Genomic DNA, 12907 nt, shown 5'->3' on the forward strand with positions numbered 1-12907 from the left:
ATGTGTAAAGATCCATTATTTCATTGGGCATTGTCATTCACTTTACTAATCTAGATTGCAATCTCTACTTGTGCCTAAGGCCTTCAAAATTCATTACCTGGTGGCCAGACTTCTAGTGATAAGCCTCTTTATAATTCTTCACATGAAAACTGTTTTGCTGGTTCCATACATGAGACCTTTCCCACTTAGTAAGTTCTTTTGGACTGTTCTAGGTTAGCATAGTCTTGGAGACCTCAGAGTACCTTTCATATTCCAGTGAAGAACTGGATGAGGAACTCAATGGCATAGAAGACATTGTTTAAAGAAATAATATTTGGTGCTGAAAACCTTTGCTTTCTTTATTCTGAAAAACAAGTATGAAAATTATTTTAAAAGCGACATTGCCCTCATTTCTGTTCCCTAACAGAATCATAATTCTTTTCTCACCATATGAAGTTTCTAGTATAGCTAAATCTTCCAAGATAGCTCAAATGCATCTCCTTATTTTAAAATTCACATTTTATTTTAAGATACACAGAGCATTTATTCATAAAGAAATGAAGGTCTCCTTGCATCCTATTTATTGTAGCTAGCATTCCTTTGAAATGGGATCTCTATATTTAAAAAAGCTAAACAACCATCCTAGAGACAGATTGTCCTTGAATATTTCTGCTCGCTGAACTAAAATAACAAAATCTTGCAACTCTCCTTGAATCCTTTAAGTCTAGTTTTCACCCTTATCATTTAACCAATACCACCCTCTCCCAGGTAATCATCCATTTTCATGGATCCGAATTCCGAAGAACCATCCTCCTTCTCTGACATTTCAAGTCTCGGATTGTCTAAGATAATCCATTACCCTTTCTTACTGAACTTATTCAACTTTCAGAGTCATATCATATCATGCTAAAAATGTTACTTTTCCAATTCATCCTGTAGTGCCTCATTTTCTAATGCCAACAACCCTTTCCCATTTTAGAAATCTACCAAGACTTGTTCCTGGTTCCTATCTTCTTTCCTATCTATATTTGCAATTGGAGTTGCTAATCTTCTCTCAGATAGTGCCACACTCTTAATTTCTTTCTCTATGCATATCTGATATCATGTACAGTTTTTGGTTATCTCATTAATTGATTATGTACCTCCCCAGTAGGACCAAGAAGAAACTCTGGACTGTCCCCCAAATCTTCCTCCGTTATCCAATTTTTACATCAGTATAGATGTGGGTGAGCATCCTTCCCAGATGAAGTCTTAATATATCACCTCATACACTCCTATATTCCTGAAAGTTAGACCCTTGCTTTTCAGCATAGGTTTTGTTGGACAAGCCTAATACTTTCTCTCTCCTTCACTTGACCACCATATATGTTTTCTCTTGTTACGAATAAAATGGGTATAGATAAAAGTATTAATAGTTTATTTAAAGCCATATTGGTAAATTAAGAAGGCCAGGCACCTGCTAAGATCTAATTCAAATCGCCCACCATTACCTCCTGCCCTCCTGGCTGCTTTGTAGGGAAGAGAGAGTCCCAATCACATCAGGAGTCTTATACCTCTATCTACGTAATCACACTTCCTGTCGTAAGAGGAATCATGGGGAATGTAGTTTCCAAGTCCCCAAAACATCCGCAGGAAGTTTATATCATATATCTAAATATTAAAGCTAAACGAACCCCAAAGAACCCCAAATTCCAATAACACACTTTTTTTTTAACCCTTAACTTCTGTGTATTGGCTCCTAGGTGGAAGAGTGGTAAGGGTAGGCAATGGGGTTCAAGTGACTTGCCCAGGGTCACACAGCTGGGAAGTGTCTTAGGCCAGATTTGAACCCAGGACCTCTCATCTCTAGGCCTGACTCTCAATCCACTGAGTTACCCAGCTGCCCCTCAAATAACACACTCTTGACCACAATGACTTTTTGTTTAGCTAGCCTTGGAATAAAATAGGTATGGTTGTTTGTGTGTGTGTGTGTGTGTGTGTGTGTGTGTGTGTGTGTGTGAGATATCCCCTATTTCCTTCCTACAGAAAGAACTTAATCCCATTCTATGTCCTTGACATTCTAGGCTCACCTTGTAGCTGCCTTTGAGCAAAGCCTTGGGAATATGACCATCAGACTTCAGAGTCTAACCATGACAGCCGAACAGAAGGCAAGTATAAAGAAGAACGTTACTTGGTTTGAGGTATTAAGAAAAACCAGAGGCAGCTGAGTGACTCAATGGATTGAGAGCCAATTCTAAAGATGGGAGGTCCAGGGTTCAAATCTGATCTCAGTCGCTTCCTGGCTGTGTGACCCTGGGCAAGTCACTCAACCCCCATTGCCTAGCCCTTACGACTCTTCTGCCTTGGAAACAATACACTGTATTGATTCTAAGATCGAAGGTGAGGATGTAAAAAGAAAAGCCTTAAAATTTTTTCATTTAAATGGGTTTAATTAACTCACTGAAATTTAGTAAAACTAACTGAATTTTAGTAAATTTAGTAAAATTAACTGAATTTTAGTAAATTTAGTAAAGCTAACTGAAATTTAGTAAAAAATAGGTCTCCATGTCAGTCTAGTGTTTGCCAAGTAGATAGGAAGTCTGATTTTGTGGTAATGGTAATTCTAGCCAAATACTAAATGCAAATGGCCTTGAGACAGCAGGGCCGTATATCTGAGATGATTTTCATTTGTCTGGATGCTTTCTAAGATTTAGAAAACCTCCACTCATCTACCAGAACTGTCCTTTGCAAGTTGCTTGCTCTACTAGGCTTCCCTTCCTCTCCGTGCACTTTCCCTAAGGTTGTGTAGGAAGAATTTTGGTTTCTAAATGTTTTCCTTTGTTCTTCAGGATTCCGAACTGAATGAGTTAAGAAAAACAATTGAGCTTCTAAAGAAACAAAATGCTGCTGCTCAGGCTGCCATTAATGGAGTAATTAACACACCTGAGCTCAACTGCAAAGGTAAAGAAACAGAGACTCTTTTTAGGGAAAGCACAATTCCCACAGGATACCCATCACTTGATAACATCTGATGCAACTTCCCTCCTAGAAATTACCGATGTCTGCATAAGATCAAACTTCTGGTTCAATCAAAGGTTTCATGAAAGATAAGATCAGGTTTAAAACATCTAACTTATGACTTTAAAAAAAAGTTTTCAAGGTTGCTATTTTCATTTCTGTTTTGCACATCAAAGATGGGGAAAAATATGTTTATGTTGGCAAAGCTTATTAAGTTTCTTCATACTCATTTCCCAGTCTTTAACTCTACCAGAACAACTAAAGCATTCATATTTTGCCACTGACATGGAATGGAGCAAGAGTCGTTCCTTCCATTTATACCTAAGAACACATTTCTAAATAAAAGCTATATCCCATTGCATTTTTACATAAACTTTTTTGTGTGAGGAGTAAGGATGAATGTCTTTTAGCAGCGTAAAAAATAAATTAGTTTTAAAAGAAACCAAGAAAAACCATTTTGAAAAAAATTTGTCTATCTCCTCTCATTCTATAGACTGAGTTGCATTTCCTTTTTTTCCTTCTTCAGGGAACACTTCAAAAATCCCAAGAAAATGTTTGGAAATGTTTTAGGAAATTCTAGGACATAGTTTTTGCTTCTAAGAAGCTTTCAGCCTGACTAGATTAAACAAGGGACTTTCAGATGGTTTAAAATACTTTGCTAGTTCAAGAAATTTTGGGATAATCACTATAGAGCTGACTGTGACCTCACAAGTCATCTTATCCAATTGCTTCACTATATCGATGAGAAAATTGGGGTCAGAGAGGCTAAGAGAACTTTGTCAAGGCTACACAAGGAATAAGTAACAGAACCAGATTCAAATCTAGGTCCTCTGACTGATGCTAAATCTAGTGTCCTTCTCCAGTATCATATAACTGCTAAGGTGGGGATCATTGAGTCAGTTGGTCATTTACTCTCCCCCACTTTAAGTGACAAAACACTCTGGCCTGATACCTTAACCAAATTAAAACATCTCACCTGAGTCAATTAGAAAATTCTGACTTTGCGTCAAGTATAGGAGAAAGAAGTATATTATCTCATGTCATTTTACTTAGCAAAGAGTGCTTTGTCTGAAGTCCAATTACTACAGGTATTGATTAAAAAAGAATCACTTCCCCCTAAATCAAGCACCCATAACAGAAGAATGTGTATGTCCACCAACTTGTTCCCAATGACAAATCATTCACCAAGTCAAAAGTTTCTCTTTCTACATGCAGGCAATGGTACTTCGCAGTCTGCTGACCTCCGTATCCGAAGACAACACTCCTCAGATAGTGTCTCCAGCATCAACAGTGCCACCAGTCACTCTAGTGTGGGGAGCAACATAGAGAGTGATTCAAAGAAAAAGAAGAGGAAGAACTGGGTAAATATAATTTAACAATATTGATAGATAAGAAACACTATAAGAGAATATATTTAGAATGAGAAGACCTGAATTTAAGTCCTGATTCTGCTGATTACTATTGGCATGACCTTGAACAAATCACTTGCCTGCTCTGTGACTCAGTTTCCTCACCTATACACTGAAGGTGTGGAACTAAATAATCTTTTAAGATTATTTCCAGCTCTTAATTTATGATATCACGAGTAGTCCCAATAAGACTGAAGACACAAAAATGAATGCAATTTGGATAACTGCTATACATCACAGAAAAATTAATTGGATAGCAAAATTTTAGCCACACAGCAATTTACTCCTTTCAATGATGGGCTCAGTGTGATCATAGAATTTGTCAAACAGTCATTACCTTAGAATTTTTCTGTTCCGTTAGGCTGTGAAATGTTGTCTTTCAGTTTCATAAATATCCCATATTTCCTTTGTTGTCACATTGTGCATGTGGTTCTGGATTCCAGAACTAACGTTTCCTTTCGTTCAGTTCCCTCTTGCTTTGGTTGGTGCTCACTGACATTGGTGGCCTATTTTTTCATATGTATATTTTATTGGAGTAAAACTGGAGGCAACCCAGCCTTCTTTTTGAATGCCCCTAATATCCTTTCTTGCGAGAGAAATACGAACATAGTTCTCAGGGAGAGAGTAGTTCTGAAGAGGACGTGAAGGGTCCTGGTTATGAAATGGCAAATTCAATTGAATTATTTCCTACTATGGTATTATTCTTGTTTTTATATCTTCAGAAAATCTACTTGAAATTTTTACCATTACAACAGTGCAATCAATGATGACCCTCCAAAAGATAATGTGTTACTCTCGTTCGCTCCACTTTTACTGAGGGACAAATCTCAGGCTTTCTCCTGATCTCTTGGTTCCACTGTTGGCATTCAGTGAAATGGCACAGAACTGGTAGAACTTTTGAATGGTTTAGGGACCCTTTCTTAGAATAACTGGTGTCTTGTGTTCTTCCAAAACTGTCTCCATCTTCCAAAACTGTCTCCAGGTATAGGGGTGACATCATCATGTTATCATCATGGTCTATTTAATGTTCTAGAAATTGTCATTCATCCCATACACTTCTCACTCATTTCGCATTATCCTGGATGGGTGGCAAGGTCTGATAAAATGGGAAAGAGGGTTGGCATTTTAGTCATGATATACTTTTGCTAGTTGCAAATACTAAAAAGCCCAGTTCCTTTACCCTACTTGTAGAAAAGTTTAAAATCACAGATGACTTTTAGGCAATCATTTTGTGAGTTAAACATAACATGATTAGTTAATCAATCAATAAACATTTTTCAAGTTCTGCGATGTTAAATGCTTTGATTGGTTATCAAAGTAAAAAAAAAAAAGAACTGTCTTTTCTAAGAAGGGCATAATCTATATACTATCCATTTTCCTATAGCCTAAGGTCTATTTAACATAAAAACAATTCTAGTTTAAGCATAATATTGAGAGACTAGGAAAGCACAGACCATATCAATTCACATATATCCAAATACAATTTTGTCCAGCAGTTTCAACCTCCTTCCCTCTGATATTTTGTTCTAGAAAGAATGATAGGGTCTCTAGAAAAATGGCAGGTCAGTTTTTAATTTTACCATTTCTTGTCAACTCTTAGTGGGTCCCAACCAATTATTAAGTGACCACAGAGTAGGAAGTAGAAAGAAAAATATTAGACCTTGGGAATCCTCAAGTTAGATCGGTAGCTGGTCAAGAATGAGTGATAGAAGTCTCCATAGTCTGGGAACCGTTATTCTGTTTTAGAATTTAGATTTAATCATACAAGTATTTATTGGACACCCACTGCGGCTGTACTAAATTCTTTGTGAAGGGAAATTATTTCAGACAAAGATGATAACAAAAAAAAATAAAAACTATTCAGTAATTTAAAGAGAAAAACATTCAACCTAGAGTGGAACTTACTTAGTGTTTTTTCATAGACAATATTGATGAAGGGCAAAAAGATGGAAGGAGGTAAAAGAATAGCAAAATTATATTTTCAGTAGGCACAGAAAAAGCATGAAAAACATTCCAGTCAGCCAGGGAGAGTTTGAAAGAATTTGAACTACATGAAGGCCAAAAACTCATTTCCTTCTCTAGTTCTATAATGGAGAAAGCCTCTGGGATTCCCAAATGTTCATGTTTTGGCCATATCAGTTAGACTTACCTGCTTTTTTGTGTGGTGTTTATTGGTCATGTTATGTCTGAAAAGTCCAAAGCTTTCCCCATTCACTGGCTTTATCTGTTAAAAATTGTCTTTTTTCCTTCCCCTTCCCAATTTTTGCTTGCGCTTCCTCTGGCAGGTCAATGAGGTAAGCAAGACAAACTTTAAAACATCAAATACCAAGCTAACCCATCCATCCATATGACTAACCTCATTGGCATCCATCACCGTGTCTAAGCATATTGCTTTGTTGCTATTGTAACCTCATCCTCCAAACATCCATCTGTCTGCTGAGCCACATCCCGTCTTGCTGTTTCTACCTGTAGATTCCAACCAAAGAGTAGGCATGGAATGCTGTCCCCAGGTTTCGTCCTTCCAGTGGTTTCTGATTCCTGCCTCTCCCTCAGTGCTCTATCGAAAGGGAAAAAGTCTCTGACCTTTCTCCTTGGAAGGAGTGGTGGGGCGTTTTGTGTCCACTCGCCTTCAAAAGTCTGCATGTCTGTCTCTTCTGCCCTGGCAAAGATTAGGTCTGTATTTCTCAGGATTCCTTCTAGACTTACTGTCCTGTCTTTTCAGTTACGAAGTTCCTTCAAGCAAGCTTTTGGCAAGAAGAAGTCCCCCAAGTCAGCTTCCTCCCATTCCGACATTGAGGAGATGACAGATTCTTCTTTGCCTTCCTCACCAAAGTTGCCACACAATGGCTCGACGGGCTCAACACCACTCCTGAGGAATTCGCATTCAAACTCTCTGTGAGTTCAGCCTATTTTAATGCCTTTTGGAAAAACCAAAAGTTAGCTTTTTTTTTTTGCTTGAAATATCATCGATAGAGTCACATATGATAGTAACTAGGAACTCTGTTACTGTATTCTGCTTTACCTTTGACACCAGATCTTTAAATCGACCCCAGGGAATATCCCTTTGTTGAAAGTTGTTTTTTTGCCTTGACAACACATCAGGATTAGTGACATGGAGCTGAAAGTCAGGAGACCCACGTTCTCATCCCAGCTCTCTTGCTGCAACCCATGCAACCTTTTTGTTCCTGTTTCCTCATCTGTTACCTGGGGATAATAATACCTGCCCTATGATGGGTATCACAGCCGTTTAAATTAGGATCAAGCACGATAGCTTCATAAAACTATTCAAAGCACTCATTGTTCAGTTTGCTTAGCTTGTTCTTTTTCCTCCAACAGACAAATAAGGGCAGGGAGGGGTGACAGAAATGATTGTTGTTTTAAAAAAAAAAAACAAGGTAATAATAACATTTTTTAAAATTTAAGCCATAAAATGAAAAGTATTTACCCAAATGTAAGATGATGGGAGGATTAGAACTCTGATTATTATTATTAAATATTGGTGTCCTGGAGGTCTTATTCAATTAGATTACTCATGTTTAGAGGAAACATGAATGACTCTTTTTTTTTATTTCTTTTCTTTTTCTTTTTTGGCATCACTTATTGGAGTAGTAGTGATTTACCAAAACATTTTGAAAATGGGGTTTTGAGCAGCCACTCAAAATCAGACTAACTGATTTTGAAACCCTCAAAATCCAATTTCAATCTCGTGTGAATTTATTAAATACCTACAATGGGAAAGGCACCAGATTTAAAGACAATCCCTGTTTTTAAATTGTTTACATTCCATTGAAGGATACCATACATGCACAAATAAATTAACACAATAATATTCAAGAAAAGATAGCATGGAAAACGAGAGGTATTCCAGAGGAGATGGCACCTGAATCAAGCTGTAAGGAGGCTAAAGATTTAAGATATATGAGAAAGGAATGCATTAGGGTCAGGAGGATAGAGTGCCAGGCCCAGGGGAGGACCTGAGTTCAAATGTGGCCTCAGACATTTCCTATTTTGTGACCCTGGTTAAGTCACTTCACTTCGTTTGCCTAGTCCTCGCCCTTCTTTCTTTGATTTGTTACTAAGACAGAAAATAAGTTGTTTGTTTGTTTTTTTAAGGAATTATTTGAAGAATGAAGGAAGGCAGCCTGTGTGAAGGCAAAGAAACATAACAAATTTAGGAGAGCAGCAACTAGCCATGTTGTTTGGAATATAGATTGCATGAAGGAGACTGATATGACATATGCCTAAAAAGGTAGATTGAAGCCAGATTTCATTGGCTATAAATAATAGGTCAGAGGACTATTATAATTTATCCTGAAGACAATTGTTGTTCATTCATTTCAATCATGTTCAACTCTTTATGACCCCATTTGGGATTTTTTTTGGGCAAAGATACTGAAATGGTTTGCCATTTCCTTCCCTGGCTCATTTTACAGATGAGGAAACTGAGGCAAGCAGGGTGAAGTGACTTGCCCAGGGTCACCCAGGGAGTAAGTGTCTGAGGCCAGATTTGAACTGAGGAAGATGATTCTTCCTGATTCCAAGCACAGTGCTCTGTGCACTGTGGCACCACCTAGCTTCCCTCTAAAGATAGTAGAGAACCAGTAGAGATGTTTGAGCAGGGGAATGACATCATCAGACCTTTGCTAGAGGAAGATTATTTTGGCATCTGTATATGTATGTTGAGTTGAAGAAGAAAAGGGCTGGAAGCAGGACTAACATTTAGAATGCCATCATAATAATCTGGGGGAGAGCTGAAGGGAGCCTGAACTAAAGCAAAAATGAAGAAAAATTGGAGGGAGAATTGACAAGTCTTTGAGGGGAATCTGGGTGCCTGAGAGAATGATGGTACGCTCAAAAAAATAGGGAGCTTTGGAAGAAGACTGGGCTAGCGGGTTCTTTTTACCTTTTTTGTAGTTATTAATGGTGGTTTTTTTATAGTAAGGTAATACTTCTACGGCCCATGCAAAGTGGAGAGTTGAGGGAATGGACAATTTAAAACAACTTGTTTTACTTTGGAAATGTGATGTGTATTTATCCTCATAAAATGAGTGCCAAGATGGAATGGTGGAAAAAAGGTTGGATTTGGAGTCAGAAAACCCGGGTTTGAATCCTGACTGTAGTTTTGTGACAATCAGCAAGTCACTTCCTTTTCCTGGCTTCAGTTTCTTCCAAGATAAGAGGATTGAACTTCATGATCTCTGATGGCACTTTCACCTCTGAATCTTTTAACTTATGACTTTAAAAATTCTTTAGTGTTTTTTTGTTTTTTAAATCATCTACATTTCCCAATGCATACTTCCTCTCCTCCACAGAAGAACACTTAACATAAAGCATAACAATGAGGGGTAAAATCCAACAAAAAAAAGGTGCCAATATGAAATATATCTGAAAATATCACGCTGTGTTTGGTTTTCCACACCCATAAGTCCCCCAACCTCTGTACAGAAACAGGAAGAAATCTCTTTTCATATTTCATTCAAGCCAAGCCTGATCATCACAATTTTCCATTAAGGGGTTTTTTTCTGTATTTTTTTTGTTGTTATTGCTTTTTTCTTTTTAATTTTTGAAGTCACTATGTATATTTTATTTCCTGTTTATTTTTCCTTCACTTTGCATCTGTTGGTAGAAGTATTTCTGCGCTTCTTGGTATTCATCATATTTGTCATTTCTTACAATCCAAGTAATGAAAATAATTAATTTAGCTATTTCCCAATCGAATCACTTTTCATCTTATCACTATATAATGCTTCATGTTGTTAGTTATCACTTGATATCCAGCTATCTTGTTTCCTTCCTTGGATACGAGGCGCCTTGAAAGCATTTTCATTTTCAACATGGCACTTGGATGCTCAGCAACCATCTAAAGCCAACATCACATCAACAAATATTTATTAAACTCCAACTATGTGCCAGGCACTGTGCTAAGCTCTGGAGGAAGAGAAGGAATGAAGACTTGTTGATTAGTTGTTCTGAATATCTGGAAAATGTGGAAATAATAACTTCACGGATAGGTTGATACACACACTGAAGGCATTCAGATGCTTCCAATTAAGGGACAGACGTTTGTAAGTCTGCCCCTAATATAGAACTGACAAGTTGTCACTATTCACACACTCACTCAACATTTATTTATTTGGTTAGCATTGTGTTCAGGATCCTGTATTAAAGAGTTTTAGAGGGAAGGAATTAGATAAGAGGACTCCACCAGAGCAACTAGAGACTAAAAAATAATTCTTTTTTTTTTTTTTTCAAAAACCACTTTCCCATTGGGATTGGGCGAGGTTGGCAAAGCCCTTTTCTTACATTCCACAGTGTCCATAGAATCTGGAGATGTTTGTCTTTGGTCTAATTTTCCAAGGGTTGGGTGTGTAGCAAATGCTCATTTCTAACATTGAAAGGTTTTTGTAAGAATGTGAAAAATAAAGAAATTCAAGGGAGCTCAGGGATGAAACCAAAGAAAGGAAATCAGGGTTTGTGACAGGAAACGCCCACCTTTTTGGTGAGGAAGGAATGCCAACTATGGGAAGGTTGGAGTCCCCACCCTTGAGAGGCAGTCATCAGCCATTGCTTCAAAGCATAACATTAGAAAATGGGCTGGAATGAATACACTGACATGTTAGGAAAAGAAATCAGATGATTTAAGGAGCCTTTTTTAGTACATGATATATTTTGAAACTTGCCTAAGATTAGTGGCTAAAACTTTTTTTCCCCCTTTTACTTTCCTGTAGTCCTTTATGGAAGAGAGTATGGAAGAGAGTCCAGCTCTTAGTAGGGATAACATAATGCCCTGCTGGAGATACCTTAAATGTTTTTTTTGCCATTGTTTGGCAAAGAGTTGCCCATTTGTACCTTCCACATGGTGGACACTGAATAGTACATATTCCCTAGTGTAATTGGAATTCCATATTGATTAGGGATAAACAATTACATTGAAATAGACAGCAATGAAGTCTCTTGTTGGTTATGAGTTTGATGACAAACTAGGTCTGTTAAAATAGGGACTGAAACAAGCCTCCTCTGCAATATTGAGTCTTCATGATTTGTCACAGACTAGAGGAGGGATTCTTGAACTGGAATCTTTGGACTTTTGTTTTTAATATTTTGATATTTCAATATCCTCAGTTCTTTTTTAATCTTATATATTTTATTTTGTACATTTAAACACGTTATTCTGAGAAAAGAGCCATTGGCTTTACCAGACTGCCAAAGGATTCCATGACAGAAGGTTATCAAGAACCCTTGGACTAGAGCAGTGGTTCCCAAACGTTTTTGACCTATCACCACCTTTCCAGAAAAAATTTTACTTAGCCCCCTGGAAATTTATTATGTTTTTTTTTTATTTTAATAGCAATTAATAGGAAAGATAAATGCACCTGTGGCCATCACCGCCTCTCCTGGATCACTGCAGCACCCACCAGGGGGCGGTGGTGCCCACTTTGGGAATCACTGAACTAGGGTATCGCAAGGATATTACAGATTCAGGAAGCTAATCACCAAGCATTTATTAAGTGCCTGTTGTGTACCAGGCACTGTGCTAAGCACTGAGTACCAAAAGGAAGGAGTGTGTGTGTGTGTGTGTGTGTGTGTGTCGGTGGGGGGGTGGGGGGAGGGATCCCAACTTCAACATTCTAAAAAAAGAAAATAACATGTAAATAATGGGGTACATGCAAGATATGGAGAGAACAGACAAAGGTAAACTAAAAGGGGGAAAGCATTAGTAGCTGTGGTAACCAGAAAAGGCCTCCCACTGCATCTGGGATTTTCCTGAATGAAGTAGGAGAAGTGGATGGGCAGAGGTGAAGAGGGAGAGCATTTAGGGCATGGGAGCCAGCTAGTAAAAAAGCATGGAGGGCTGAGAGGGAACATTGTGTTTGAGCAATAGCAAAAAAAGTGTGTGGATAGCAGTGAAGTGTAAGAAATCTGGAAAAATTTCAAGGGGTCACAGTTGTGAAGAGCTTGAAATGTCTAATGGGTTCCAGTTAAATCAGGAAACTGATTATCACAAAAAGGAAGTCGTTTGTACAATGTTCCCCTGTAAGCTTCCCAAACCAAATAAGCTTGGTTATAGTTGAGTCTCAGACTACTTAGCCATAATTGGAAAATGTACAAGGTTTTATGAGGGTGAAAAAAGCTTCCCTTAGTTCTAAATATCCAGTTTTGTCATTATACTCTTTTGTGTTTTTGTTCAATTTAGTAAATATTTATTTTCCTACTATTCCACAGCTTTCACTTTGGTAGACTCTCATCCCTTGCCTGATACAATAGAAAGAATATCAGTTCTGGAGTCAGGAAGATCTAGGTTCAAATTCTGTCTCTAGTGCTTTCTACCAGGATGATCGTCAGCAACCTTCCTGAACATTAGTTTCTTTGAGGATATTAAATGCAAAATGAAGCTATTAAATGAAATAAATGGTCTTTTAGGTCCCTTTCAACTTTTTTTTTAAACCCTCACCTTCTGTCTTAGAATGGATATTAAGTATTGGTTTGAAGGCAGAGAGAAGTGTTTGGAGAGAGGGAGGGAG

The 12907-nt window shown here is 37.8% G+C and overlaps 1 protein-coding gene across 3 annotated transcripts in view; it reads left to right on the forward strand.

Annotated features, from left to right (window-relative positions):
- Positions 1–12907, forward strand: part of NAV2 (neuron navigator 2) — a 482122-nt gene that overhangs the window by 431792 nt on the left and 37423 nt on the right. For 2 of the 3 annotated variants that reach the window (XM_044681285.1, XM_044681287.1), the window contains 5 exons: positions 2043–2126; positions 2808–2919; positions 4192–4337; positions 6671–6679; positions 7108–7280. In XM_044681285.1, coding sequence (XP_044537220.1) covers positions 2043–2126; positions 2808–2919; positions 4192–4337; positions 6671–6679; positions 7108–7280 — 524 coding nt within the window. The remainder of the gene's footprint in view (positions 1–2042; positions 2127–2807; positions 2920–4191; positions 4338–6670; positions 6680–7107; positions 7281–12907) is intronic. The other variant, XM_044681286.1, reaches the window with a different exon arrangement.

The sequence above is a fragment of the Gracilinanus agilis genome, chromosome 6 (genome assembly GCF_016433145.1).
Source record: "Gracilinanus agilis isolate LMUSP501 chromosome 6, AgileGrace, whole genome shotgun sequence".
NCBI classification, from domain to species: Eukaryota; Metazoa; Chordata; class Mammalia; order Didelphimorphia; family Didelphidae; genus Gracilinanus; species Gracilinanus agilis.